At 33.3% G+C, this 15,562-nt stretch overlaps 1 protein-coding gene across 13 annotated transcripts in view; it reads left to right on the top strand.

Annotated features, from left to right (window-relative positions):
* Picalm (phosphatidylinositol binding clathrin assembly protein) overlaps positions 1-15,562 on the top strand; it is a 100,386-nt gene that overhangs the window by 27,134 nt on the left and 57,690 nt on the right. For all 13 annotated transcript variants that reach the window (XM_026384669.2, XM_026384667.2, XM_026384668.2 and 10 more), the window contains exons 2-4: positions 5,750-5,892; positions 9,653-9,728; positions 12,611-12,713. In XM_026384669.2, the coding sequence (XP_026240454.1) occupies positions 5,750-5,892; positions 9,653-9,728; positions 12,611-12,713 (322 nt within the window). The remainder of the gene's footprint in view (positions 1-5,749; positions 5,893-9,652; positions 9,729-12,610; positions 12,714-15,562) is intronic.

The raw sequence follows: 15,562 nt of genomic DNA, 5'->3' as shown, positions 1-15,562 counted from the left end.
GATTGAACCCAGTGCCTCACACGTGCTAGTGAGCACTTTGCCACTGAGCCACAACTCCAGCCCCAGCATAGTTGTTTTTTAGAACCTAATGATTAAGTGCCTCTTTACCAGGGAATTCAGTAACACTGTATTCTAGTGGTGCATCATGCCACTGTCCGGGTTGCCTTGCTTTCTGTAAAAGTGAACTCTTCCCTAACTTAAGTTTCTAAAAAGTTTGTGAACTCTGCCTGAGGAGGTCAGTATAAACTGGTGATCAGCACTAAGAATGTGGTTATGAGCTTAATTTAACTATCTGGTAACTGGTCTGAATTTTTTGTACTTTGCTGAAAATTTTCCCTTAAATATGAATGTACTATTTTGTGCTTTCATTGTTTTTCTTTTGGTTTTGTTTTTAAGTAAAAAATTTAAGAGTTGCTTTAAATTGGGTAGTAAATTGAACTTTCACTTTGCATGTTTTAAAGTAGTTACAAAAATTAATTCTAGTCATAAATCTGTCACTTTTTAATGAGTTCCTGTGACCTTAACTGGATAAGAACATTTCCTACATAAACTTAGTTAATTAACATCTGCTTTCTCTAACTCAGACATTGTTGGGGGGACATTAAGTATTAAAAATGAGAGTGTTTTGTTTGTATGGTAGGAGTTGGTTCTCTCTCTCTCTTTTTTTTTTTTTTTTTTTGGGTACTGGGGATCAAACTCAAAAGTCACTTGGCCACTGAGCTACATTCTCAGCCCTGTTTTTTATTTTAATTTAGAGACAGGGTCCCACTGAGTTACTTAGCCCCTCACTTTTGCTGAGACTGGCTTTGGACTCATGATCCTCCTGTCTCAGCTTCTCCAGGTGCTGGGATCACAGGTGAGCGCCACTGTGTCTGGCTTCTCTATTTTGTTGTAGTGGTTGGCCTAGTTTCTTCATGCTCTTTCTTCATGCTAGATGTTCTCATTGTTTGAACATACATGCCATGTGTTACTTATTTTTTTGAGTGTGAGATTTGGGATTGTTCATGGAATATTCAAAAAGATACTTCAGTTTTTATATTCTCAAGGTAAATAAAGGAAGATATAGGGTATCATTCTGAAACCTTTTTGATTAGTAAGGGAAATTGTTGCTGAGTTTTTGCCTTTTAAGAAATATTTTCTCCTGAAGTAAGAGTAGGACAAGTTGGGGATATAGCTCAGTTGGTAGGGTGCTTGCCTTGCATGCACAAGGCCCTGGGTTCAATCTCTAGCACCAAAAAAAAAAAAAAAGAGAGTAGGACAAGCAGTAACTACTGATATTCTCATTGTATTTATTTTATGATCTTTGTTTAGAGCAATTTGCTTTTGGTTAGTCAGAGGTGGGGAAAACATTTCCCTCCTGAGTTGTTGGAGATCAAACTTGGAAGAATTTTCAGGTTACCACTGTGGTAGGAATATTGTGCAGAGGAGAAATAACTGCATGGAGAAAATTACTGGTTGAGTTAAAATACTATGGGAAAGTATATACTGCAGAGTTTATGTAACTTTATTTAGTAATGTCCTTACCCGCAGTAACATTTGTACAACTTTGGTTTTGTATTTGATCTATTTTGACTCATAATCTCGGCATGAATTCTTATTTTTCCTGTTCTATAATATGTGAAGTTTTTTTTAATGTGTTTTTAGTTGTAGATGGACATAATACCTTTATTTTTATGTGGTACTGAGGATTAAACCCAGTACCTTCCACATGCAAGGCAAGTACTCTACCACTGAGCTACAACCCCAGCCCTGTAAAGTGTTTTTTAGCCTGCGGATTTATACTTCAGATTTAATATGGTCATATGTAAGCCTACTGTAGCTTATTTTTTAATTTATTTATGGTACCAGGGATTGAACCCAGGGGCTCTTTCTTAATTATCGAATCATGTTCTGGCCTTTTTAATTTTGAGATAGGGTCTTGCTAAGTTGCTGAGGCTGGCTTTAAACTTGTAATTCTCCTACCTCAACCTCCTAAGCAGCTGGGATTACAGGTGGCCACAATGCAGTTTATATAAAAAGTATTACAATGAAAACTTCTATTTGTTATATCTTCTTTAACTTGAAATTTGAAAATTTGCACATGTATTGGCCTTAGGTTTGTTTTTCAATTTTGGGGGAATAACAGATTGTACTAATAGTTGTAGAATGTTGGTTTAGTCTATGTAAGAAATACTGTTTTGGATACTTTCTTAAAATATCAGAGTAAGTGTCCATATGCATACTAAAACAAATGTATTTATTTAGAACAACAACAAAAACAAAGAATGACCACTTTATGTGAGGTAGAAAACAAAACAATCCTGCCCACATGGGACTTAAAAACATTTTAGTAGCGAAATACATATATTAAATTAAGATGAGTTATGTAGAAGTACATGCTTTGGGGCAAAATGAAGTAGACTAAGGGTAATATTGAGCATTTGGAGGTAGTCTTTAAGGCTTTGTTATTTTGTATAAATATTCAAGGAAGTTTATCTGATAAGGTGACATATCAGCATAGATCTATAGGAATAAAATGAGGGAGCAAGCAAATACTTGGGAAAAGAGGATTCTATGCAGAAGAAAAAACAGTGCCAAGTATCCAAGGTAACAGTGCTTAGCATCTGCTCAGCATTGTGAAGGAAGGTATTGGTATAGCTGAAGCAAAGGCCCGCAGAGGGGAGAACAGATCACAAAGGGAAATTTGTATAAATATATCTACCACGCGACCTGCGCAGTGGTTTCATTAATGAGGTTCTAGGCATAAAGTTAGTTAGACGAGATCGAAATAAAAACACAAGACTCAATTACCTTAATTCTATTGCTAGGTCCGAGACGGCTCCCCTCTCTGGTTCGCTCCTCTAGCCGCCCAGCAGGGCAGCAAGGATTACTCAGGGCTAGCAGGAGAGAGAGCGAGCACGCCGGGAGTAGCCTTTTATTAGGGAACCAGAGATTCAGGGGAGAATTCCATCCAATGAAGGTTGAGGGGGGGCTGCACTCCAAGGTCAGGGTCAGCGATTGGGTCCCCCGGGTCAGTGGTCAGGCACACCCCCACACGGATGGGCTCTCTCATCAGGAGAGGGACGGGAAAAACTTCGACATGTGCCAAAGTGCCTCAGACCCTCAACGGGAGGCACCCGATCACGTGTGAGAATGGCTCCCAACAAATATATGTGTATATATACACACATTTGATACTTGATATAGTATAGTATATATACATACATTGTAGATCATGTTGTTTATATAGGTAAATAATACTGTAGTTGAAACAAATCTGTATCCTTGTAAGGCATGGACTAATCTTAGCAATCAATTTACCTCTGATGAAGAATAAAACATTTATAGATTTTAAGGTCTCTAGTAGAAGAGTATTATTTAGAAGTAAATAACTGTAGTGTGGAAAAATGATTTTATAGTGTGAACTAATATGTCAATTTTAGTGACATTGGAGGGTCTATGGAGGGAAAGGCTTCACTAAATAGGAAGTCTTTTGCAGGAATGATCAGATTCAGGTATGAAGTAGAAGGCATATCACAGAAAACTGGAAAGTGGTTCTGTGTTAGAGGCTAAGATTCAAGGAGCATATGGAGGGCAGGAGGTATTTTCCCCATCGGTTAGGCATTAGGGATATCATTTAGATTAGACTGTGACAGTGTTGTATTATAGGTCATTCTGTGGCCAGTTCCAGTTTAGGAGAATGGTTAGAGATGTGGAATTGGCAAGACCCCAAATCAGGTTAATCCAAAGGAGACCAGTCAGCTCAGGGGCCAGTCTTTAATTTTGGAGTATTTCTGGTGTATTGCAGGATAGTTAATTTCCCTCTTTAATATTAATGCCAGTAAAATTCCATCGTGATAATTCTCATTCCCCAATTTCTGAATGCCTTCAAGGTGGGTAGCACATATTCTCTTGTTAAATAAATAAGATCTCAGTTTTGGCTTTGGCACTGGAATGAAAAGAAGAAAATGGGTGTTCTAAGAAGTTTAGGAGGTTGAATCAAAATGATTTGGTTACTAATGTGATCTTGGGGATACATACATACACACAGAGGTAGGAGCACTTTTGGAATTATTATAACAAATTTTGTGACAGGTTAAATTTTGAAAGAAAAAATATTCTTGAGGAGTAAAATCACTATTGATGCCATTGCAAGGAAGTAGCTACTACATTTAAGAATTAAATATTTTATCAGGATGGTTTCTGGAAGAATATAGAACTTTCAAGGCCTATAAGGCTAAATGTAAAGGGGAAAAGAGAAGCCAGGAATATAGCTTTTTATAATGAAAAAGAAAGTAACATCAGAATTTTGATGATGTATTTGAAATGTTAAAAGATTAAAATGAGCAAAGGTAGGCTTTGCCCTTAGTAGAGTGTATTTGAAAGGAGACGAGTGCAAATATGTTCCGTGTCATAGAATTGTTGGTATGAAGTACCATGAAGATTAAGGGAAGGCAGATAAAATTTTATTTTTTAATTCTCAGAAGCATACATGCTTAAGTTGAATGTGCTATTTAATTTTTGTTGCAAATAGTCTGAATTGTGAAAACCTTTTGTCATTCTGCTGATCCATGGGCAGACTCTGTTTGACTGCTTTGTGCTTTGTTCTTTAAGCAGTGTTGGCCAGGGTAGCTGCGAAATGCAATTGTTTAGCATTTGTTACTCTGTATATTAATTGGACCTACCAGAGCAAACATTTTGAAAGATCATAAGATATAAATGTTCTTACTTATATTGTCACTTCTAGCAATCAAGTTAGATCCCTTGAATTCATTGTTAATCATTATGGACTGAAGATTTTAAAAGTGGACACATTACTAATGACTCACATGTAACTTAATTTTTTTCCTTTAATGGTAGTTAGAGCCGAGATAGTTATACATCATATTTTATACTCATTTTTTGGTCTTCTACTCATTGCCTTTAAGTAGACTGTAGGTTCATTGAGAATCTCCCCACCCCACCCAGTTTTGGTGCTGAAAACAGTTGTTTGCCTATTTTATAGTAATGCTTTTGAATTTGAAATGTGAAATTGGAACTTTTATTGGTTCAACAGTTTTCAAAGTAATGCTGTATAAGTCTGACTCATTGCTGATTGCCAAATTCATGCAGTAAGAAATTTTTCATTGTCAGTTCCAATTATTAGCATTAAATAGTTGGTATCAACTGATACCTGAGCTAACTCAGGAAAATTGAGGGGAAAGAATAATGAGAAATATTTTACATAAACAAACTCAGAGTTCCTACCCAATCACAGAACAAAAGTCTGCTCTGTTATCTTCCTCTTAGTGCACACAGTGCTCTAGGGCAGGTATTAGTAAAGGTAGCTGACCTTCAGTTTGTTCAGATCTTTTTATAAATGATTTCTTTAAAAATATTTTTAAAGATAAATTTTTACTTAACAACTTAATATTAAAAGAATGAATAATACCAGTATTATTACAAACTTTAACAGTTTTTAATAGTAAGAGAACTAGAAATCCCTCAAGGCCTTCTTGAAACAGGTCCTTCTGAGGTAAATAAAGCACTTGAGGATGAATTATTCCCTAAAAACGTTTGATTCACTTTCTCATATTATTGATCACTTAAATAATTCTAATCAGTACCTGCTTCTTTATGGTGTCTCAGTTACTCTCCTGAAAGAGTTTTAAATTCTCCAATCTGTCTGTTGTTCCACTTTGTTGAATTTTTCACGTTTATATGCCAGTCTGGCATTAACAGTAAATTAAAACCAGAGAGTAAATTAATCTTCTATTTTTTTTAATTGCAGACTTAATTCAGTGCACAAATGAGATGAATGTGAACATCCCACAGTTGGCAGACAGTTTATTTGAAAGAACTACTAACAGTAGTTGGGTGGTGGTCTTCAAATCTCTCATTACAACTCACCATCTGATGGTGTATGGAAATGAGGTAAGAATTTTTGGTTAACAAGTGTATTGATGTGATGGTAATTTAGCTTGTTTCACACTGAAACTTCACCAATAACTTCAGCAACTGAAATATATATAAAAAGGGCAACATGTACAGCCAGGAATATACTTGTAGACCCTGCAGTTCAAGGAAAGATGGTGTAGAAAGCAGAATATGGATCAGAGTATAGATGATTAAATAATGCGATCAAGAAGAAAAGATAATTTTAAGAGATAAGTTTCAGGAGCAGGACTGATCTCTACAATCCTCATTTACAGATTGGAGATTCATCTATGTCCACTTGATGTTTTATTATAGCCCAGTCAGATTTCTGTTTGATCTCATATGGTTGTGGAAGTACTTTATATATTTCAATATGATATTGAGGATTAAGTTGGCATTTTGCTGAGAGGTACTGATTGCAGATACCTTTCTTAACAGAAAGGTGTCCCTGAAGACTTTGTTGCTTAGAAGGGTAACAAGACATAAAAGTTTTTGCAATTTTCTGTTTGGAGAGTTGTCTTATTTTCTGTGATAGGATAATAGCCAATTTTTGGTTTTTAGCCTTCAGTAGTCTTCTCAGCCTACTGTACTTTATTTGTCAAGTTGTGTCAAAAGGAACTAAGAACAGTTGAATGAAAGGAGATAAACATATATTGCTATTAGAATTTTTAAAATGCAGCCTAAGAAAGCTCTCATAGAGATAAAGAGGGACTTTAGTTGTTGGTATTAGATTTTTGAGCATAACTTTGTGACATGCATCACTTGTTACTTTGAGCGTTTCTCATGAACTCTTATTCTCTGACAGATACCAATGCAGCATTAATGAAGTTCAGAAAATTAAAGCAGCAATTTACCCAAAACTTGATCATTCCAACAAATCTTACTATTTCCTCATTTTGGTATTTCCTTCTGCTCCTTGTCTAAAGGTGTTTGAATTTTTAATAGCTATAGTTAGCTTATTTGTATAATGTTACAATCTAAGTATTATTGTCTGTCTTTTGTTGTATCTTTTCAAATTTATTTCACAATTTTCTTGATTATACCCCTTGTTGGAAATTTCATTTTCTGATTATTCATTGCTTCATTGAGTAATTTTATTTGTAGTTTAAATTTAAAAAAATTGTTTCTAGTTACTTGAAATTTGATTAGTAATTCAACATTTACAACCATTTTTAGGACATATGTTGCTCGATTGCTTTCCAGTTTATTATAACCAGTTTTCAGAGCCAGTAGAAATGTTTGAGTATACTAACTTAAATGTAAACTTAAAAACATTTTGTTCTTAACTAGGGTTAATAGTTTCAATTTTATTTAGAGTATGTTTACATAGATTGCAATTATTCTGAAGAATTTCAGGCTTATTTTACTGTGTGTGTGGGGGTGGGTGGGTGTGGGTGTGTACAAATAAATGTAGTTTATTCTTTAAAAGAAAAAAACCACATATATAACCAACAACAGTGCCATATAAAGAGACACAGAATTGGTCATGGCTTTCACAAGTTTTAAGTATGGAGGCACAGTGATGATAATGAAAAAACAGAAAGTGGACTGCCATTCTATACAGTTGACTGACAGGGGAAGAGCATTTCAGGGTGGTTTATTGTTTTTGTTTTTAGATAAATTTATGTTCTTAGTTTCCTTTAAGCAGCAAGGTAAATTCATACTGTGTTCTATTTTATGCTAGCTTGTACAACTCTGAGGTTTTCTTGTTGGCAGATGTTATTAGACTATCTGTGTAGCCTTTTTATTTGCTAGATTGATGAAGTGGTACTTAGTTTCAGTATTATTAGGATAATGTTGGATATATGATCAAAACTTGACTAAAGCCATGTCTTTGTATTTAAATGTTAATGATGAATTTAGAAAGGACTAAGAAAATTTAGATTATTATCCCCAAAGACATGAATGAATTAGGTTGATTAAACTAAAATATTTAAATTCATTTCTAGAATGTAGTGGTTAAGAAGAATATTATCAAAGACTAAAAAAATATACTGATATTGTCCTAGGATATTTTAAGTTCTTTTTGAAACATATTATATTAGGATGATAATGAAACATGAATCTTCAATTCACAAATTGGTTTTCAGAGCCCTGGTATGTTAATTTGGGATAATCTCAGGTAAACATAATTGAGTCGGGGGTGATTGTGTACATCCGAGTTTATTATAAGCCTCAGCATGTATTTAAAAAGTTTTAAAAATAAATATAAAAAAGGAATCCTTGGGAGAACGTGAAGCTGAAATGCATTTCTTTAGCTGTTTTACAAGTTGTATGTAAAGGAAATTAAGGTGGTAAACTAACTGTGCAGAACATTTTGACAATATTTTGGAAAGATGAACTTTCAATCCTAAGTATATATCCTGAGATTGCTTAAGTAGTTACACATGAGACCAAGTTCAAAGATGTTAGTGCACCATTAATAATAAAAGTGGAAGTTGGAAAGAACTTAATTATCTGTAAATTAAGAAATGAATACATAATGAGACACTAGTTTGTTGGAGGACTACATTATTTGAATGAGTACACTAGATCCACATAGATTAAATGAATAAAATTTGAGTTAAAAATATGACAAAAGGGCCTGGGTTGTGGCTCAGTGGTAGAGCACTTGCCTAGCATGTGTAAGGCACTGAGTTCGACCATCTGGCACCACATTAAAAATAAAAACAAATAAAGTAAATGTATTATGTCTATCTACAACTAAAAAAATATGTTTTAAAAAAAATACATGACAACGGGCTGGGGTTGTGGCTCAGTGGTAGAGTGCTTGCCCAGCCATGTGTGAAGCACTGGGTTCCATTCTCAGCACCACATATAAATAAATAAAATAAAGGTCCATCAACAACTAAAAAATATTTTTAAAAAATTCATGACAAAAGAATAAGTATAACGTTCCCATAAATTTAAAATAGAAAACAAGATTACATTTATAGATACTTACACATGTAGTAAAAATTGTGGAAAAGAATGTGAAATGATGTATACTTGCTTCAAAAAAGTATTTGATACATACTTGCTTCAAAAACAGTTTTTGAAGAGGGCTTGAGAGGAATGAGATTGAAGGTATATGTCTTCAATGAAATGGATAATGTTTTGTTATTGAAAAAAAACTTAAAACAAAAGAACTTAAAGTATCCTAGGACAAGATCTGGAGTGAATATGTTAATGTGTTTAGCCTGGGCTGTGTGTAAAAGGCTCTCTGTAATATTGTTCTTCTGTATGATTAGGAATTTTTTTTTTAAGCCATAAAATTTTGGGACACAGGTAACTGAAATACAGATGTGAACTGAGCACTGTGGTATACACCTTAGTCCCAGCTACTTGAGAGGCTAAGGTGGGAGGATTGCTTGAGGCTAGACTGAGTAGCAGATGTAACAAAACGCTCACACAAAAACTAAACAAGTAAATAAATAAAACACAGATGAGATCTACATATGAGATTAGCTATGATCCTAATACACTTCAGTAAATTGAGAATCACTGGCTCCTAATTAAAAGTATCTATTTCCTTTTATTATTTTGACTTTAATACTATAGCTGTGGACATTAGGCTTATACATTCCTAGTTAGGTCTTGGTAACTATTTGATGGGATAAGTGAGAATGAGAAATTTAAACTTAAATTAAAAAATAGAAATTGAAACTTTGTAAACTCATTGGAATGTGTTAACCATAATTTCTCCTCCTGATTTTCAGATTAGAGTTTGTGAGATGGCAGCACCTTAATTTGATATAATTATTTGTTTGTTTTCCAGCGTTTTATTCAGTATTTGGCATCCAGGAACACATTGTTTAACTTAAGCAATTTTTTGGATAAAAGTGGATTGCAAGGTAAAGACAACTTAATTCATTTTAGAATATTGAGAGTAATAACATATGATTACCACAGAATTGAACCTTGTATTTTAGAACATGTACTGTTTTAAACATTACATTTTAGTGAAGTTTGCGGGGGTAAGTGGGGAGGAGCTTTCAATTTGAAAATGAAGATTGATTTCACTACCTAACACCCCCAAAACTCTTGAGAGGCAGTATAGGGTAGTTAATTGAGAGCATGGATTCTGGAGCTGGATTGCTTGGATTTGAATCTCATCTTTGTTGCTTACCAGCTTTGTGAACTTCAGCAGGCCATTTTACCTCTCTGCATCTGTAAAGTCAGGAATGATAATAGTTCCTATTCAATAGGCTTAAAGATGTAGTTAATAACTAATTGTAAAGTACTTAGAATAATGCATGGAACATGGGAGATACCATGTATCTATTTTTGTTATTGTTCATTGTTTTATGTTTAATTCTAAGAAATGTAACTGAAATATTATGTTTTAGTAGCTTAGGTGAATATGGTATTAGATGAATTGCTCATTGGTACACACAGCTATTATTTTACTTTTAATTTAGTAATTTTGAAATTGCCATATTCTGTTATTGCCATCCATGCCCATTCTGTCTTAATGGAATCTACTGTACTTATCTCCAAAACTAGGCTATTAGCATTATAGAATGTCAGCTCTAGGATGAACTGTATAAATGATATACCAAATGATTTGTGAATATTAAAGTGAGACTTAATTGGGGGAAATGTTTTTAGGGAAGGTGAGACTTGTGTTAGTCTTTGAGAATGGATGAGGAAGTGAATTGGCTTAAGCAGGGGAAATGTATGATATAAAGAAAGTACAACTTGGTCAAGTTGGATCAGAATAAACCAAGTCTTAAGACATTGAGACTATTCTAGTGATTGCGATAGTTGTCTTGTAGAAATAAAATCATTGGGATTTAGTGTTTTATGTTAGGGGCCACATAGTTCATAGTATTTCCATAGTTAAATGGAAATACTACTTGGATTCTGGAATACTGGTAAATGTGTCATGTTACACAATTCATTTTATTTTAATAAGAGGTATAAAAGGGGGGGAAATTAAGCAATAGATCCCTCTTTTGAAATGAAATCTTACCCACAAAACAGGAATCTATAACAAATAAATATGGGGCTTCTCTGATTTGGGGAAAATGGAAGAAACTGTTTCTTTCCCTACTTATCCTTTTATTTCTGCTGCTACTTTCCTTATTTTAGAACTTTAAAAGTCTGTAGAAAACAGTGTGCAAACCACTGCTCTAGAAAAGGCCTTTAAAACTGTCCTTAAAACCTTATCAATAAGGAAATGGGAAATTAGTAGCTAATAATACACAAGAACCTTACTTGGACATGTGTATTAAACCATTTTGTCTCATTTTTAAAGAGATTGTTAAGACAAAACAATAATATTTAAAAACATGTAATTTAGTGGTGTTTTTGAAAAGAAATCTTGATTGCTGTTGTATTTTCTGCTATATTAAATATTCACTGGGCATATAGAAATAAAATTGTACTCTAGTGAGTAGAATAGACGTGTTGTACTACTGATAGCTACCAGTTGTGTTTGGAGTAAGAATACTGTCGAGGCAGTTCATTAGTTACTTAATTTACATTACTAAATTGATTTGTATTATCAAGACATTATAATTTGAATGAGTTGTTATAGAACAGTTAAGCAGTGTTCCAAAGAAGCTGAGCCTTGAATGATGAAAGATGTTTCCCCTACCAGAGAGGATGGAGTAGAATAGATTAGAGGAAATAATATGAACCAAAGAGCTGAGGAACATGAGTATTTAACATTAATGTGCACTAGAGGTATGTGGCCAGATGGGGAAAGTGTACTTTTAAAAATTTTTATTCACTAATTTTTCTCCAGTGGATCGTCAGGTCACTGACTTTGCGTGCAGGATGGGGGGCATTCAATAAATTTTTGTTGAACAAAGTGGTGACCATTGCTAAATCTAGTCTCATTTTTCAGTTGTTTTCAGGTATTGCCTTTTTAAAGTAGCAGGAGTGATCAAATACAGTTAAATTTATTAGCTGGGTTAAAATGGACTTCTCAAGTCATGCAATAACTAACAAAAGGATTTTTTATAACATGACATTTTATGATGCTAAAGTTTTCAAATGATGTGATTTTGATGAAGCAAAAATATTAGAAAGATTTGTGTTCATTTAGAAGGTTTCATTGAAAATATTCATATAGGGGAGCAGGAATGGTATCTCTAGAGAAAATAAAGGTTTTCCATGGAAATTTATAAGGTTAAAAACTTCATGTTCAAGTTTTCTGTAAGGATAATATTTTTTAAGATTTAAATCTTGGATTGAAATTGTCTTCAAGTATAAAAATTGTAAAATTTGTTAGGTAATTTGAGGAATGGGATTACAGTTCTAAAGGATGTTAAATTTGAATTGTGAGGTTATTGAGTTGTGTAAGAGAAACATTTTCTTCCACTTTCTGTTGGATAAGGAATAGGAATGTGGATCAAAAGCGAAACAGACTTCTTATTTTAGTGAAATTTAGTGAAAAGAGCTTTTCAGGTCGCATATTACATACCTGATTTTAAAAATATGTATTCTTGCCAGGCACGGTAATGTGCGCCTTTAATCCCAGGCAGTCTGGAGGCTGAGATAGGAGGATCATGAGTTTGTTGCCTGTCTGGACAAAATAGCGATACTGAATTAAAAAAAAAAAAAAAAAGTGAATTCTTACAGAATTTAATGTGAAAATGTTATTCATTAGTTACTTAATTTACATTACTAAATTGATTTGTATTATCAAGACATTATAACTTGAATAAGTGAGTTTTATAGACAAATTGAGATTTTAATCATTTATGAAAACCTTCTTTTCTTACAGGATATGACATGTCTACATTCATTAGGCGGTATAGTAGATATTTAAATGAAAAAGCAGTTTCATACAGACAAGTTGCATTTGATTTCACAAAAGTGAAGAGAGGGTGAGTTATGCTTTCTTTTTTGAATTAATTGATTAATTTGAATATTTAATGTAAAAAACATGGGAGTTTTTAAAGATTATGGAATGTGGGATTTAGTTTTGAAAGATGAAATTCATTTTTCTTTGAAGAAGGATGACAAATAATTTTTGTAGAAGGATTTTTCAAGTTTTAAAAAATTTTATAGTAGCTTTATTAAGATATAGTTCACATAATATAAAAATAACCCTTTTAAAATCTCTGATTTCATGTTTTTTAATGTGTTTACAAAGTTCTGGACATTATCCCCATTATTTAATTTCAGAACATTTTCAGCACCCCATTAGCAGTCATTTCCCATTTCCCATTCCCCTTTCCCCCCAGATTCTGGTGACCATGAATCTACTGTTTTGGATAGGTCTTATAAATTGAGCTAATCAATATGTGGTCTTTTATGTCTGGCTTCTTTTGTTTAGCGTAATATATTTTAGGTGTAATATTGTAGCATATATCAGAACTTCATATCTTTCTGTAGCCAGGAAGTATTTATTCATTGATAAATACCATATCTTTTCTCTGTTTATCAGTGGATAGACATTCAAGGAGTTTCTGCTTTTTGGTTATTAGGAATAATGTTTCTAGGAGCATAATTGTACAAGATTTTGTGTGGATTATCTTTTGACTTCTCTTGGGTGTAAATGTAGCAGTCGAATTGCTGGGACTATATGGTAACTCCTGGTTTTAGCATTTTGAGCAACTGCCAAACTATTTTTCAAAACAGTTGAACTATTCCCACTATTAGAGAGTGGGATTTCCAATTTCTCCATATACTTGCCAAAACTCATTATTTTCTGGGCTTTTGATTTTTGTTCTTGTTTAATTGTAGCCATCCTACTGGATGTGCAATTGTGTCTTATGATTTGGGGTTTGCATTTCCCTGATGGCTAATAATAGTGAGCATAGTTACCTATAGTTATATATAGGGTTTATATGTAGTTTCAGATACCCACTGGGTATTTTGGGATTTGTTGTATGTGGATAAGAGGACACTGCTCTATATTCTGGGACTATCTAGATACCAGTCCTTTGATCACATATGATTTGCAAATACTTTCTTCCCTTCTGTATCTTGTTTTTTTCATTGATTTGATGGTGTCCTTTGAAGAACAAAAGATTTTCATTATGATAAAGTTCAGTTTATAATTTTTTCTCCATTGGTTGCTGGACTTTGGCATCATGTAAAATAAAACATTATTTAATACAAGGTCACAAAGATTTACTTCTGTGTTTTATTCTAAGATATAATTTTAGCTTTTACATCTAGGTTTTTAATCCTATTTTGAAATAATATTGATATATAGTGTGAGGCATGAGTTAAAAATTGTGTAAGTTCAATTTTATGAAAAGATTATTCTCTCATGGTGTGACGGTACTGGTGGCATATTACCACCATTGCTGAGAATGAATTTGCCATAAATGTAAAGATTTATTTCTGAATTTGTAATTCTGTTGTTGATCTATATGACTATCCTCATGCCAGTATCATATTAATTTGATTATATTTTTTTTGGTAGTGAGTTTTGAAATTAGAAAGTGTGAGTCCTCCAACTGTGTCCTTTTTTTCAATATTGTTTTGATTCTTTTAATCTTGAATGCAGAAGATGAATTTAGTTTTTGCTGCATCCTAAATAATAATAATCTTAGTACATGAACTAGTCATAAAAATGATGATAATCAATGTCTCTGGTATATACAGATTTTTCCTAGATACTGTTAATATCTGATGGCATTTTTTTTTTTCTAAATAGATTTTTTTCCCCTCCCTGTTTATCCTGGATTGAACCAGGATATGATAGGCAAGCACTGTACCATTGATCTACAGCCCCAGTCACTTTCGAAAGGTACTCTTGCGAGGTAGTGTTGAGCCTTTTAGCTACAAAGGCCTGTCCTGAGGGGACTTTGGCATCTGCAAAAAATATTCTGGTAAATGCCTTTCTGAGCTAACCTACAACTCAGACATCCCAAAGATCTAAGCAATTGTTATGTTCCTTTAAATTTTTCTCTTGAAATTTTAAATTATTAAACTGAAGTGAAAAATTTAATAAAAATATTTTAGTATGTGATGCCATGATTGTGAAGTCTTGATCTAAACTGAGTCATTTCATCTGTAAAACAGTGGTGATTTGAAAAGTATCTTTAGCACATTCTTAGTTATGTAAGAATTTTAAAGCAGAACTCAGTTATTCTGTAATTAATCCCAAATTAATGAAAAAGTGATTTTTAGTTTTGGCATTTACCAAAATTCTGCAGATTTTACTTCATCTGTTTAGGCACTTTTTAGATTATAGTGGAGAGGTTCATATTAGAAGCCTGGTTCTTTATCCCTGGATCCTATCCATTAAACCATTTTCTAGTTGGGCCATGCATTAATACTTCACTATAGAGTGTTTTCAGTAAAGCTGATCTTTATGATACTTACAGGTTAAGATAATTATAGATTTCAAAGACTGAGAATTTTTATATCTAATAGAGCAAACTTTCTTTTTCTGAGACGGGATCTGGGCTGGCCTAGAACTCCTGGGCTGAAGGGACCCTCCTTCCTCAGCCTCCTAGTTAGCTGAAAGTTCAGGCATGTACCATTGTCAGCTTAAGATAATTTTTTACATTTATAAAAATAGTAAACTTTAAAAATTCAGATAGCAACTTAACTTACAGAAAATGCTAACATTTTGTCATATCTAATCTTCTTGTGCAAATAGAAATAAATATATGAAGCACATAGAAAATTATATAATAATTAGATCATATTTTTTGAATATTGCTTCCTCCCTACTATGTATTTTTGACATTTTTAACCTCCGTACACACAGATT

This window comes from Urocitellus parryii, chromosome 4 (genome assembly GCF_045843805.1).
Source record: "Urocitellus parryii isolate mUroPar1 chromosome 4, mUroPar1.hap1, whole genome shotgun sequence".
In the NCBI taxonomy this organism is placed as follows: Eukaryota; Metazoa; Chordata; class Mammalia; order Rodentia; family Sciuridae; genus Urocitellus; species Urocitellus parryii.
The sequence above is the reverse complement of the archived record's forward strand: the minus strand, read 5'-3'. Positions and strand labels throughout refer to the sequence as shown.